At 35.1% G+C, this 15,797-nt stretch overlaps 1 protein-coding gene across 1 annotated transcript in view; it reads right to left on the bottom strand.

Annotated features, from left to right (window-relative positions):
- VWA3B (von Willebrand factor A domain containing 3B) overlaps positions 1-15,797 on the bottom strand; it is a 59,046-nt gene that overhangs the window by 18,181 nt on the left and 25,068 nt on the right. Inside the window, 11 exon segments of the mRNA XM_068182692.1 lie at positions 2,473-2,629; positions 2,751-2,787; positions 3,622-3,759; positions 4,425-4,568; positions 4,571-4,602; positions 5,602-5,729; positions 7,131-7,313; positions 8,286-8,384; positions 12,062-12,193; positions 13,621-13,759; positions 15,488-15,642. Of these exon segments, the coding sequence (XP_068038793.1) occupies positions 2,473-2,629; positions 2,751-2,787; positions 3,622-3,759; positions 4,425-4,568; positions 4,571-4,602; positions 5,602-5,729; positions 7,131-7,313; positions 8,286-8,384; positions 12,062-12,193; positions 13,621-13,759; positions 15,488-15,642 (1,344 nt within the window).

The following is a 15,797-nucleotide window of genomic DNA, read 5'->3' on the forward strand; positions in this document are numbered from 1 at the left end:
GATTCAGCCGATAGAAATCACAGAGAATTTTTTTTATTATTAAAATGTTTTTCCATTTTCTAAATTAAATACTTTAACTTTCACACTAAAATAATTCACTTGTTTAAAAATGGCTTTTATTTCAAAATAAATTTCAAAATCCTAAAAAACAAAACCAAAGCACGATAATCCTATAAAAATGTTCTTATTTTAGACCAAAGAAAGATGGTTTTGTTGGCCAAATCGGATTTTTTTGAGCAAAGCACTGAGTCAAAACTTCACGACTTGTAAACCTGTACTTAGATGCCACAACCTATAACATATATTTACATGATTCTACAGGGAAGGTTTCAACATAATTAACATATCAAAATATAGACCAGCTCCCAAGCCATTATTTTTTTCCTGAATGCGAACCTGGATGGGTAGTTTAATAAATTAACCTCTTTGAAATGACTCAGGTGAAACTGACAGCACAGAACTGAAAACCACAGGTCCGCCTTTTGTTAATGAACAGTTGTCATGGAAACCTTCTTCTTGCTGCATCTCCAAGGTAAGAAAACTGCCCATACTTATTCCATCATCACTGCTGGCAAAGACCAAAAATAAAAATTATACTACCCCCTGAAAAGCCAACAAGGATGTCTGCATTCCGGACACCAAGAAAACTAAGATCTCAGAAGGAAGAATGCAAAATTATCTGCACATTTATTATCTTCAATGAAATCTTCTAAAGTACTGGAATAACCAAGATCCTGGAAGTCTCCCATTCAAGCTCACTGTCTAGTCTCACCTTATTTTCTTGATATGCTGGCGTGAAGCTTGAGGTCAAGTGGGCTCCGTAGCTCAAAAATTCTATGACTTTCATCCTGTGTGCAACCCTCAACATTCTTTTTCTTTTCCATACTCAGCTTCAGATCCAGAAAAACCCATTCCTTTACACATAGAACAATAATTCTCCACTGCCTGAGAAACTGGGTGTCTTATTACAACTAATGGAGATTAGTGGGTAGGAAGAAATTACAAAAATTATTATTTTGCCTTTACATCCCTGAATCTAAAAAAAGCCATGGATCACTGTTTGGATTCTGTACAGCACCTATTAATTCAAATAACACTGAACTTAATTCAGTCCTGAACCAGACTACAAGGAGTTCCTATGAATTGCTATTAAAAACTACTTGTACACGTACTTGCTGAATCATAGTTTAGACTACTTTCAAAGAAAGACAGTCTTAGAAAGTCTCTGTTTTACAGACTGCTTTATTTTTTGCAAGGGTTGTCTATAAAGGACTCAAAGGGCTGTTCATTGAGAAACATGAGGATATTTTAGGTATACTCAGAAGAAGATGGAAAAAGAAAGGACTGCTTACAAATGAGATGTAAGAGTTTTGTGAAATTCACAATGTCTTTTGTTTGACATTTATGTAGATTGTTTTGTACACTTTTGTAACTACTGAATGTCTGATTTTTTTGAAAAATGGCTATTTTACATCTGAAATGTTAAAATGTACCTTTAAAAATGTTCTCATATGAAAACACTTCTCTTTTAATTGTATTTTTTAAAAATCACACTTAAAAAAAATCCTTACAAATTGTAATTTTGACTAGGTTTTACCAAAAGAGAGGATCTGGTTTTACCAAAGAGAGGAACTGGTTTTTCTTCTACAGTCTGCATGCTTTAGCAAAAATTCCCATTCCTAAATTTAAAAAACAAGCATGAATACTTTAAAATGTAAAATTGTGTGCATTTGCTATAAACCTTTTACTTAGTTCTATACCACATTCTATTACAAATCCCTTTTTCTTTCTTGATTATTTTAAAAAAAGTTTAGCTTTTTCTTTGAGCATTGTTTAAAGAAATAGCTTTTATTAACTGACATGAGCTGCAGCATATTCATAGGACTTGTGTAGGATGCATTACACAAGAAAAATTAGAGCAATTTGCCATGAAATGGATTTCCTGTAAGTGGAATAGCAATTTATGATACAAAACTCCCCCAAAATTTTATACAATCTTACAACTGTCTTAAAGCTCTCAAAATTTAATTTTAATTACTGAACAACACTCTTCAAAATATCTTAGCAGTCCCATGTAAAAGTTGAGAGTGCACATATCCACAAAATGTGCACCAGCACCCTTTTCCAGATGACTTTATGGACTAATAGACATCCTCTAGTGAATATATAAGTATCAGTGGAGGATGCGGTGCTCAAGAAATTGCCAAACACCCAATGGCTGCACACTGACATCAGCTGGTAACTGTGCAAGAACTTAAGGGCAAAGTATGCAAGACATACTACTAACTATCAGTTTAATCTTCTTACTGATGCACGAATGAACATTCAGATATGCAGGATACAGTTACTGCACATCAACAATCTACAGTACCAGAAAATGTTATTATGACATTCATAGAAATTAACTTTAAAGAACCTTTTGAAAACACTGTCAAGTTTTCTTCTAGCTTTCAAACAGTGTAGGAGTTTTACCTTATCAAATACTTTAGAAACGACGTGCTTGTCCAGAACTGGGATGTATTTTGTACTGTGAAGGACAGTTGTAGGAGCTAAGGCATCCACGATGGTGAGTCGCCTAGCAGCCAAGCCGTGGGTCTTTAACCAAAGAGCTGAAGAGACATCTAGAGAGCTAGAAAAGAGAGACTGTGAGATGTGGCTCAAGGTAGAAATACATTTGAAAGGTTTGAAAAGACTGAAGAAAATATGTAAACTGTAAGTTTTGTTGTGCATTTACATATGCATGCACATACCTTTTAGATGCCTCTTTCACATTCTGCATTTTCAGATCTAAGAGAAAACATTTGCATTTTGTTAACTCAGACATTTTGTGCACACAAAAGTATAAATATATAAGTTGCCATATAATAGCACCATTTTTTAAATTTGAACCTACAAGCAGCATCATGCACAATGACTGTACAACATATCAGTTGCTAAATTAATCAGTGAAAATTAGTTTTCCTCGCCTTCCTGGTGCTTGATCAATAGTAACAGTGTTACTATATGCCTGATGAGCCTTACTGAGCCAGAGAGGAAATTTATAAAATAGGAAGGCAATTGGTTTTTTAAACTGAAATTTGTTTCAGTTTATTTATTTTTGACCAAGACCAAAGATTAACCAGCTTATTCCCCAAGTCAAGATGTGACACCAAGTACTACTGCTAATGAGATGGCCAGGAGTAGCTAATTTAAGGTAGACCACTATGAAAATCTCTATAAAAGATATATAAAAAACTAAACATAAGACGCTAAAATTTTAAAAAGTCAAACATCTTCAAGTGTCATAGGTAAGGTTTTAGAATGATTTAGAAGATGTATCATAAAGTTCAGAGCTGGACTAATTACTGAAAGAAATTAATACTATCTGGATGTATTTCTAAGGCCCATTGAAAACCTAGTTGTAAACAGCTAGTTTGGGAACTGGCAGGAGTCTGGCTACAGCTGTAAGGACACTGTCACAACACCCAACTTCATGTCCAACTCTGTATCTCTGCTGAGATTCAGTCCTTGGTACTGCAGATCTGCGCAGTTTTGCCTCAAATGAGGTACCATGAGTTACAAATGTAATGGGAGAAACCTTACCATCCTCCCCAGTTGGAGCTTCTTGTTCTGTCAACTTGCCTTTGAAAATGGTTGTACATTTCACACCCTTTTGGACAGAAAAACTCTTTTCCTCTGGAGACACTCCTTCCTCTGGGCTTTCTTCCCGAAATTTCACACCACGGTTCTGGATTTGCAGCAGACTTGCCTTTGTTTGATCTGTAGAGATTGAAAGGGAAAGGAAGGAAGAGCTAACTTACTGCTCTTACATGCCTGAGATTTTTGAGCTCCTCTTTGGTATTCAGTTTTTAAGGGACTACCTAAACAATACATCAAACAGAAAAGTACTTCAGCACTAAGTTGTACTTTGTATTTTCCCCAAAGATGAGGGTTTATTTTACTTCAGCTGAGTAAATTTAGTTTCAGACTGCATACAAAGGATGCTTCCAGGAGAAATGTAGTAGTATGGATGTAGTAAGGAGAAACATTAGTGTAAGTAATGCTGTAATTGGTACAATACAGATCACCTCTTCATTCTTGCCAATTATGTTCTTAGAATAAAAAGATATTAGGGTTTAATATATACTGCTAAAAAACTGTTTACAGAGCTTTCAAAACATTCTGTTAAAATAGTTACTTTTTCATGGCAGGACCTGTGACAAAGCACAAATGAGCAGACATTTGTTTGTCTCTTTGGGCCAAATAAGTAGGATGGCAGAAAAGTAGAGATGAAGAGAAGTTTAGATTTTCAAAATTATAATTACTTCACACAGCAAATTATCAATTTGTTCCCAAAACGAGGGATGATTTTTGCTATTTGTAACAGATTCTTTTCAAGTTAGTGAATGAATTCTGAAGACAATTTCACCTCATTTGAGTCTTACCTGCATATAATTCTTTCTTTCTTTGGGCTGGACTGGCAGCAGAGCTTTGCTTGGTTTGCTCATGCGATGGCACTGATGGTTCTTCTGAAGCACAGCACGGCCTACTCCTAAGAGAAGTACTCAGCTCTTCAGTGTGTTTAGAAACAGGGACACAGTGTGTGTCTGCTTGTGATTACAGCTTGTAAGTGACAAAAAGAAATTACTGCAACTATATAACACCAGTTCAAAAAACACTAAGCTGAAGTTTTCTGGCAATATAAACACTGATTTCAAATGCTTTGAACAGTGCAACATATTTTTTCTGTTATATTAATACGCATTTCAAAGGAAAGTTCAAAGGAGGTTAAAATATTCTTTGGTTCTTAAACTTTTTAAATGTAATTTCTTCGTTTATTTTAAATATGTTCTTTACTCTCATATATTTGTAATAAGAACAGAATGCTTTGTTATAGCTACTTTGAATCCCAGGGCTAAGTAACTACCATCAGCAATGAGAATATCTGCCACATACATACATATGCATATATATATATATATATACACATACATATATATCTATGTCCCAGCATTAATAAAAAAAAAAAATGCAAATTCTGAAATAAGCACCTGAAAATATTTTCATACTGGACATCCTACATGAAATCATAACATATCACTGTCCACTTTTAATAATTTTTACTTTATTTTCATTCCTTTACTGTTTCAAATAGATTTCTGTCATAAAAATCTGATTTATTTTAATGCATTTTTAAATGTTTTTTAATATCACTGCACAAATAAATACAAAAGTATATTTGTACACAATTTATGCTTCAATCAGCATATCGGAATGAGCGGCCAATTAGCCATGAGGTATCAAGCCAGCTCTATTTAGATGAAAATAATTTCTCATTAATTCTCTAGGTCAGAGGGACCAATTTTACCATGTGTTGGAGAGAAAAAAATATTTTCTCTTTCATTTAATTATTCAAAATATGTTGAGACTATTGGTATATTTAAAATAATTTTGTTTCAGGCATCATAGTATTAGCAAATTTTTCCAGATTTTTCTTTTCCATTACTTTGGCTGTTAAAAAACCCCTCTGAGAGTAAGAAAGCAACAACCATCTTTTAAATAGGAAAAATATAAGAGCTAATTCACACCTATCATTAACATAATAACAGAATGAGGACATACTTCTTCTCTGGATAATTTTCTTCACTATAAGAATTCATCATCAGACTTTTCTCATGAAAGGTCTTCACTTTCTCTAGATCTTTCTCTCCTTGATCAATTTCTCTTTTCAAAAGATGTATGTCTTTATTCTAACAAAAAGAAAATCAAATGTTTTAGTACAATTACTCCAAAATAGGTTTCATTTCTGAACTGAAATGATGCAAGTTCTGGTAACAATTCCAAATAATGACTTAGGAGAGCTTCCAAATTTTGTATACTTTTTCAGGTAGGCTCTTGTGCTTGTCTTTATAGCCTTTCAAATTATTCTTCCTTTCTAGGAAAATGGCAAGCATTCCCTAACTAGCCAGTTACCCCTTGAGATACAAACAGCTGTATTTCCAAAGAAGGCAATGAGGTCACTAGCTCCACTCATTTCAAGCAAGCAAGAAAACAAGTATGCAAATAAATAAAACACAATACAAGACATGTACATTACAAGGGGCAGCCAGTCATTCTACAGATCTCAGCTGTATCATATAGTGTCCCAGTCCCAGGGAAGCAAAAAACATACTTTTCAAGTGAACACTGGAGATGACTAGGAATCATTTAGGCTAGAGGAGGAAACAGGAAGGAAATTCCAATAATGATCCCTGTACAGCTCCCACAGGGCCAGAGGCTCTCATGTCCAAGTCTGGAGAGTACAACACAGACTCTGGCCCTCATTTTTCCAACATGAACAGTGTCACACAGTCCACACCAGCAGAATCACTGAAATTGCCCAGTACACTGACATTTTTCAAGTGCTGAATTATTTTCACATCTTCCTTCTAACTGGTGTCTGTAAAGTTCAAATTTCCCAGTGCTGTCTTCTTACTGCTTATTCTCATGGTTCAACTACCACCATTTCTGAAATCTATGGAATCAATTCACTGAGTGTTAATTTTAATTAAAAGCAAGAATACGTTTCAAAAGGGGGTTTCTGTTAGTCTATTCAGAAATTTCCTATTGGGGATTGTTGAGCTGCTTAGTCACACTTGATAGATGACTGCTATTCTAGTCATCTTACTCCTTACAGATCTCTCCCAAGCAGCTTCTGTAGAACAAACTTGAAACAAAATCCATAGATTCATTATAATTCAAATTCAGCTCTGCATTCTCTTATTTATTAACAGGACACAAACCATATTTTCATTTTAAACAGTAACTTATTACTGAAATAGCAGAGATCACATGTTTCTTCCAGAGAAACATGGTCTACATGTACTTTTAGGTTTTAGTTTTGAAGCAGGGGACCTCAGGAGAGGGAGAATGTGTTTGCAACAATAGCACTACAAATGTACTTTGGATTATATTTAGCCTTTTTTGTTGTTGTCTAGAAAAATCTCACAAGCAGAACAATCATATTATTGCTTTCATATCACGTCAAATCTGACTAGGGTTAACCCTCTCTTTTTTGGTAATCTATTGTAATATGAAATCTCAATAATGCAAGTCATGTGGCTCTTCAAAGTAGCATGAAGCAGCAAATCTATTTATTTTCAGATACTCACAACAATAAACTCTGTAGTATCAGGATCACTCAAATAAATGTTGTAATAATGAAACCGTCCCTCTGTTCTAGTAGACAGTTCATACAAAAATTTATTGGCTTCTATATCATCATAGTTGAAGGATACAGTATGGATGGGAATCCCACAGTGAAGTTGGACTTCAGCCAAAATTATCTGGGGGGGCTGAAAATAAAAAAAAACCCTTATGTTAAAAATGTGGCATCTAGAAACATATTTATCAAAATATGGAGAGTTTGTAAGAATTTAATCAGCCGTTCTGCTCAGAGACAGATACAGATCAGTTAAAAGCATCCACTTTATACAGATTGCTATTTCCATCAGAAACTAGCTAAATGAGCTAATTTAAAACTGAGTTTGAAAGACTGATAAGTGCATTAAGGCACACGATGTAAATTGTAATATAATCAGTACTCTTTGTTTCTAAAGTTTTAAAATAAATTACTAATGTTTAGGAAATTAAACTACTACATTAGTGTTTAGTATCATTGGATACATATAAAAATATTTTTGGAAGTATATGAGTGTGGATCTTTTTAAGAAACCAAATTAGTTCAAAGAAAAGTTGAGTCAATACCAGGAAATGAAGTAGAGGCTGAAAAAATTGGAAAGCTAGTTTCCTCCTCCCATAAAGAAATAAAAATTAGGTGAAAAAGTAGATCAACCATCTCCAAAAATGCTGAAGGATCTGGTAGAAAAAAATTATTGACTCAGTTCTCTAAATTTTGACATTTCAGTTTTTCAAAATACTTAAAAATCTTGACAAATTATGCAATGTTTGCAATATAATTGTTGTGTTGGTTGAACTTTAATACTTATAAACAATATCAGCCATTTCCTTTATTTAACTGTTAAAAAGGTATAAAAGACATTATTAACAAGGTAAAAAGAAATTACTTATTCACTAATTTTGAACTTAATAAAAATATTAACAATAAGAATATGAATTGTACATGAAGCCAAATTATTCTTTGGTAAAATACTAATTTATGCTCTTAGCTAGAAAAACTGTGAAACAATGCTAATAAACAATCAAGAGACACCACAACACTCAGCACTGTAGGCATGACATTCATCTCATAATTCCAAATGCTGGCACCTCTTTTCTGCATTTTCTATTTTCTCATTTTGAAATACCTGGTCAGGTCTCCCATCAGTCAAGAGATAAATAGCCTGAGTGTCAGAATCAGCAAGAGCAATCTGGAGAGCTTTGAGTGTATTTGTGGAACTTCCAACCTAAGCAACCAAAGAGAAAACAACCAAGACAGAGCTATAAATACAAAAAAATTTTTGCCTCTGTTCTTAAATTCATAATGACAGTGTACTGATTCAAGGGATAATACAGAACCAAAATGACTAATAAAATGGTGAAAACATTTATGTCATGTAGCTAACAAAAACTAAGCAAGTGTCAAAGTAAAATAAATTGGTACCAGATTGGTATTCAGTGCTTATGCAAACACACAGAAGCAAAATGCTGGCAGCAGCAATCTGAGCTGTACAAGTAAAAGCAACCACTAAAAGACTATAAACAGATAGGAAGATGTAAGACAAAAGATGCATTCTCTTAATTTCTACCACTGATGCTCCTGCTTGCCAACTCATCACACTCCCTTGAAACACATATTTTACTTAAGCAAACAGTTAAAAAGTTGCTCAAAAGAGTTGCACAATTTTATTTCTCCAAAACTGGTAAAGGAGTTCTTGGTTTTCTGAACATATTTTTGCAGACTATCTCCCATCTACCCCCTTCACACACTGTTGTAAGTATCATTTATATTTTAGCACAAAAGTTAGCTATAGCAACAAAACATGCCCAGCAAACTAACATAGTTCTCACTAAAAATTTCCATTGGATTAATACTAGCACTTTTCCTATGTCATTCACATACTTAGTGATCATGATCTGCCTTTCTTCTTTTTACACTAAATTCAATGAAATGCATTTCATGGCTTAGGAACCTAAGCCCTACATTTCATATCTTCGACTGTCCACCTTTCAAACATTGCGTACAAAACTTTCCAAACTAAAGGTACATGTAAGGTTTACCAGTATGAAAAACTATTTCATCTAGTCTTAGTCTTTTAATGGAACCAAAGCAAAACCTTTAAAAAGATAAGAGTCTGTTTTATGCTTGTATAAGATCTGAGTACTGTTCTGGAGGGCAGTGAGGATTGTAGCAGTGTAAGAAGAGATTAAGCATCCACATATACAATGCATTACAGAAGATAAATGTAAATACCTAACATTGACCCATACATGCAAAAATATGCTAAGAGATAGCATTATTTCTTCAGTCCTATGAACTGTGTTAAAATTTCTTCCAGTCCTTCCCACCCGGGCAAAGGAAATCAGGTGAAATGGAATAGAAGGTACATTCTGACAGTTACTCTGTATGGCTACATAAGTGTGGGAATCCAGGACATCCCTCTGGCTGCCCTGGCTGTCTCAAGACCCTGGCAGGGGGCTCGGAGACCCTGGCATGAAGTCAAAAACACCTCTGGCTTCAATTTTAGCCCGTGGGAAAAACTGCCAACTTTGTGTGAGGAATTACAAGCCACAAGGGTTTGAGTAGTGTGGTAGTTGGATTAACACAGGGTGAAAAAGTAGAATTTTGGGGCTTTTTAGAATGGGGTTCAAGGGGACGAGATGGAGGGATTTGGGTGTGTCCTGACCGTCTTTTCCTTCTTCTTGTCCTCCATGTCTTGGTGTGATGGTGACACTTTTCTAATGGCTTAAGTAGACACACTGTCTAACATAAATGATAGATATTGGCACATTATAGTAAACATAGTACACAGAGTTTTTAGTATAAAATGTAAACACCACCCTAGAGGGCAGACAGAATACCATGGCCGCTTGCTAGACAGAGCTCAGCAGGTCAGAGAAAGAATGTTATAGATAAGAGAAAATAAAAACAACCTTGAGAAGCCGACCCTGTGCATTCAGACCTCTTCTGCGGCTGCGCGGGCTGGGACAACAAGGACTTTTACATTCTTGGGGTCACCTCAACACCACGGACCCCGAGACATAAGAGTGTATGGGCCAGGCAATATGATAGCTCATCAACTTAATTATCTTATCTTCTGACTCACAAGCAATCCTTATCAGTACCCACTTGTAAGAAATAACCAGCCAAAGTTGTTAAATTTATCTAATACACCTGGTGTTTTAGTAATTATAAAGTGTTAGAAACATGGCTCGTTACCATGTGTAAATTGGCCAAACTGATTTAAAACAAAAGAGCCTCCTTCACTTCTTTTTACATCATGAGAACATAGGGTGGATGCTGATGATGTGCAGAAAATACCCCTGTACCTTATGGAAAAAGCCGTTCATTTTAGGTTTCTCAATTGCTACTCTTACAAATAAACACCAGTTTTATCAGTGTTTTAATAACAATTACATATTTCAACTATATGACAGTCCTACCACTGAAATTTTAAATGTTATCACACCTAAATAATTTTTAAGGAGAAGTTAGTTACTGTTTATATTTCAGCGTCCTTATTCATAATCTTGGGACCAAAAAGCATAAAATGGAATCAAAGGATCTACTCTGAATAAGATTCCAGAGCAACCCTCTACTCATTTCGCCTTCACTGTAAAGCCAGCTTTTTGATCTCAGACTTATACCTGCAATGCTTAAAAGAGGTTAAAAGGTCAGCAGCACATGCCATCCCTGAAAGAAAGTAGCCTTTTCTTGTGCCATTTCTTATTCCATTTCGGATACCTAGATCTGAACTTAGAATGAAATTTGTAAGCAAAAATTCATGAATAATGATGGAAAAGGCCACTCACTAAGGCATATATAAGATGACATCAAAATATGGTAGTTCAAAGTATTACTGAACTTTCATGATGCTGTACAACACATGACTTTAACAAAGACAAGTTTTCAAGCCTCAAGGAGGGCAGCAAAATAAGGCTAAATAAGCTCAGTTACAAGTGTTCAGCTGCTCAGGGAGGCCACACTAATACTGCCTTTCCTCTGTGTATTGATCTGTTAGTGCTTTCTGAGAATACCAAGTTATTGATCTTGCTCTGTAGTCTCAAAGGTATTATGTTGTTTACCCAATTCCCACATCCCCAGGAATTTCATATTATCTGAGGAAGAGCTGTCGTAATGCTGAGGAGTTTTATTACATGAACATGGGGGTTTGTGCTAAAAAACATAATGTGAGATGTATCTATATCTTTGCATGACTGATTTTTAGTCCTGTGTTCATAACATTGCTGACCACATTTTACACATTAAGTGGTCCTAAAGCTGCTTATAATTACAATCTGGTGGATGACTGTGACTGACTACCAGCAGTTCTACTTTATTTCAGGGAAAAACACTCAGACTTTGGCCACTGTCAGAGAGAGAATACTGGGTAGATGGATGTTTGGTCTGAGTATGATTGTTCTTATGTTTCTATGGCACCTAAAGTTAGCTGTCTGTCCATCAAAAGGGACTAGAAATGCTTCTCCAGTTTGCTGGCTTTGGTCTCCTGCACCACCTCTGAGCTGTAAGTTAGCCAGCAATACCTGTCATCCATGCAGCAGCCCTGCAGTAAGAATGACAAATTTAAATGCAGGGTCTGAGCGATTACAGCATTCCTATGGAATTAAAATTGGCCAATGCTCATATTTTGGCTACTGAACACAGCAGGCTTCAAGTTGAATTAATATGATTTCATAAACAGGTCCATTTTTAAAGGATTATTATACCTGTCAAACACATTGTATTCAGATCTACTTAATTTTACCCATCATCTATAGTGTCAGCTTACTCAAGTCAAAGACTTAGTCTATGCAAAATCACCCCAGCCACACAGAAAGTGGAGCAACATACACAACTTTGAACAAACAATGAAACAAACACACTTTATTACAAACTCTTTGTAATAATTAGGTGCCATGTTACCTCAAGCCCTTTTATCCAAAGCCAAGCATCTTGCAAATTTTCCTCATTAACTTCAACAAGTTTCTCTTGCCATGCCACTGCTTGGGCACTAAATTTCACGAAGTTAAATCTCTTCTTGTGTCTCAGTTGTTCCTGCAAGAGACAGTATCTGAATTTTTCCTACTATTAAAAGAAAGAATACTTGTATCCTGAAATACTGAGTAATAGCAATTATTTTAATTCTTATATAATTAATTTTAGGAGTGCAATAAATTATTATTACATATATAATAAAAGTTATGGTGTCCAGAGAGACATACAAAACCAGAGACATTTATTGCTTGCAACTATTAAGATTGCTTGAAATTCCCTAAGTCAGTCTCCATATACATATATTTCTCAAACAATTTAAACAGCAAATGTGTAGGAGGGCATGAAAGAGAGAGATGAAACCAGATATGATCAGTGTGTAAGAAAGAGATTATCACTACTTACCAGAGGAAATTGAAATCAGAAAGAAAGTAAGATATCATTTAGAGGAAGAGAACAAGAATCATATAAAGAGCACTGGCTAGGAGAACTAGGACAGCGGGAGAAAATCAAGAATTTGTTGAAGCTACTTTTGGAGAGAAGTTTTAAGTTAGCGAAGATTTGTGCAAGCAAGTACAAACTTTCAGAGCCTGAAGTCTTTGCCTCCCTTTCATCATTATTTTTGTGCAGCTTCCTGTGAAACCTTCTGGCACAGTATCTAATATATTTCTAGTGCAGATCTGCTTAGAGGACCACAAGATACTATGTCCTATGACTTGAGCACTTAGCTCAAAAACCTCTCTGTCATAGTTTTAATTTTTTAGTCCTACCAATGATTGCTATCAATGCCAGACTGAATTTTCACCTCCGTTACTTCTCTTAGGACTAAAGAAATTTAAAATTAAGCATATCTCTGAAATATTAATGTAGGCTTAGGTGACATCATTGTAGACCTCTAAAACTAGACAAGACAAATCCTTTCTTAGGTGTGTCTCCCAATACTTAGAGCTTTTGAGGTTCTCCTGCACTTTGCAAGTCCCTGTGCTATGTTGTGAGTCACTGTAAGATGCAAGGAAGTTCAAAACGTCCTACACCCTCTACTGCAGAAGTATGAAAGTGATCGTAGAACACACATTACAACAAGCCAATGGAATTGCATGACACTGCTTAAAAGTAAAAATGAAAATGCCAGAAGGTGTTTCATTGCATAGCTTGTTTTCGATTTGGGTTTTTTTTTTGTTTTGTTTGCTTTTTAGTTTGCTTGTTTTTCTTTTTTTAGAAGGGAGATGGCTTGAGGGAAAGAACTACTTAAACTTTTTTAATTTTTAATATTTTCTCTAACTTTTTTCAAATAGTTGTATAAATGAGGGGAAAATATAAATTCCTAACTAAAAATATGAGCACATGAAGAAAAATCTAAATAGTTTTATAAAGCTGCCGTTTTCAAAAAACTTTTAAAAAATAAACAAAAAGTAGAGTAACAACCATCCAGAAAAGATCAGTTTACTCTAAAATGCTCCTCAGCCTTCAGAGTAATCCCTTTATCATACCTGCATTAGCTGAAATATTTTTTCCTTCACTAGTGGCAGCTTGTTGTTCATAGACTGGGATGTATCAATAAGAATATAGACATCATCTTCAAACACATTCCCAAAAAGCCCTCTGCTTCCTTGTTGAAGCCACTTAATCCTGGGGGAAGAAAAAAAAAAAAATCAAAACCTGTTCTGTAACATCTTTGGAGCTCTGTGTATCAGAATCTGAAAGGTAGGATCCTTTCCTCACTGCTGTGCTTCTTATTCTCTTTCCCAAAGCACCAGTTAGTCACTGTCAGAAGCCCTTGATGAATCAGTCCCCTGTCCCTACATCACAAGACATTTTTAGTTTTTTATTAGTTTTTATTAGTTTTTCATTTCAGTATATAACAATACAGCACCTTTATAAAGTCAGTTATCAGGTAGTTTGGGCTTGGAAATCCAACGTGGAAGCAACATGTAACAAGTGGTATAACTATGGTCCCTGTATCTATTTTCTAGATTCATCTCAGTAAATCATTTAAGCCTATATTACAATCTCTTCTCCAAGGAACTTAAACACTTTGAAGAACCTTTATATAACACAAATGCTTCAACGGTTTGTGGACCTTGAGCCTTAAATACAGAGTTCTATTTACATTTTAAACAGGATTGGAATGTGCCAGCCAGTTAAATACATGCATACATACTGCTCTGCACAAGAACATTTCCTCAGTAATGGATGCAGCAAGTCCAAATCTGATTTCCCTTGAGAGTCATAAAATACTCATCTACATTGAAGCAGAGACATTTAACACATGGAACATCATGGCCCTGGGAAAAATATTCATCTCCACAGAAGGTTTCAGAAAAATTATATCATGGAAATATAAGGATACTGCTACAGTAGCTACAGATAATATATTTTGTCATTAGTTATTTCACCTGAAGTGTTTCATGAGGTCTACCAAGACTTTTTAACATTCAGATGAAACAAAACAGAAATCTTGACTTGGATTTCAAAAATTCATACTCATCAAAACTGTTTATCTCAAATTTTCCTTTGACAGAATGTAAATGCTATCCCAAACACAATAAGATGAAGATAAACTAGAAGGAATAACAAAACTCTGTTTGACCTTGCTAAATATAATCAGATTGTTATATTTTTGGTAAGAAAGGAGCAATAAAATGAAAAATTCACCAATAAAATGAAGCTTCGCATCCTGCTTTTTTCAATGAGACATCTTGTTTTCCTCATACACAAACCAGAAGGCAACATTTATTTTTTCTGTTCTACAATAGTTTTTCCTTAGACTGCCTATTATTTTGTAGATGTCATACAAAACCTAAGTGCCCATATGGCTGCAGAAATATAAATTAGGCATGTAGTTTGGGCAGTCAACGTCTGATCATGTACATTACTTAATAGCTCACACCCTGACTCTGATCTAGATTGTTCAAACTTGTCTTCAACACAAAACTGCAAAATGGGCAGATAACCATCATCAGTACAGGCACAAGCCAAGCTGTGCTTCTTGGTGTCACAAGGGATCCTAGGTACACAGGATGAACATTTACTAGTTTATTGATGGTTCTGGGAGTTGTCTGCCACCTTACAGTCCCAACACTTTTTGGCACTTTTAGCAGTAATTCAAAAATAAATGGGCCGACTGACTTTCACACCTGTGTTTCAGAAGGAGAAAAAAAGTTCAAAATCTTCATCAGTTTTCTTCTATGGCTACTAAGACATCCAACATACAAGAGTCTAATTTAAAATAGACTTCTGGCTTAGTACTGCTGCTGTCAGTTTACCAACCACTTCAACTTATTATGACAGTAAATGTCAAACTCTTCAACGCTCATGTAAAGTGATCAAACTGATTTTATGTGAAAGAACACAAACCTTCTTTCCACTTGTCTGAGAGCTGTCCTCATTTTCTCTTCGTACTGTTTATACTTTTCTGTAGTAACATATACATGAACTACAGATCCATCTTTCCAGAGGGTATGTACAAACTTGTCACAGTATCTTGCATGAATTATCTTCCTCTTTGTCTCCTACAAAAAAAGAAAAACACATTTCATGTGGAAAACATATTATTTTGCAGTGCATTTAATATTTGGGGAACAAACTTCAAAGATACATGCTTGTTGCACATGAAGGAGTAGAAATAAACATGGGATATGGTGTTCACAGAATTTGCTCCTACAAA

This window comes from Anomalospiza imberbis, chromosome 2 (genome assembly GCF_031753505.1).
Source record: "Anomalospiza imberbis isolate Cuckoo-Finch-1a 21T00152 chromosome 2, ASM3175350v1, whole genome shotgun sequence".
Classification (NCBI taxonomy): Eukaryota; Metazoa; Chordata; class Aves; order Passeriformes; family Viduidae; genus Anomalospiza; species Anomalospiza imberbis.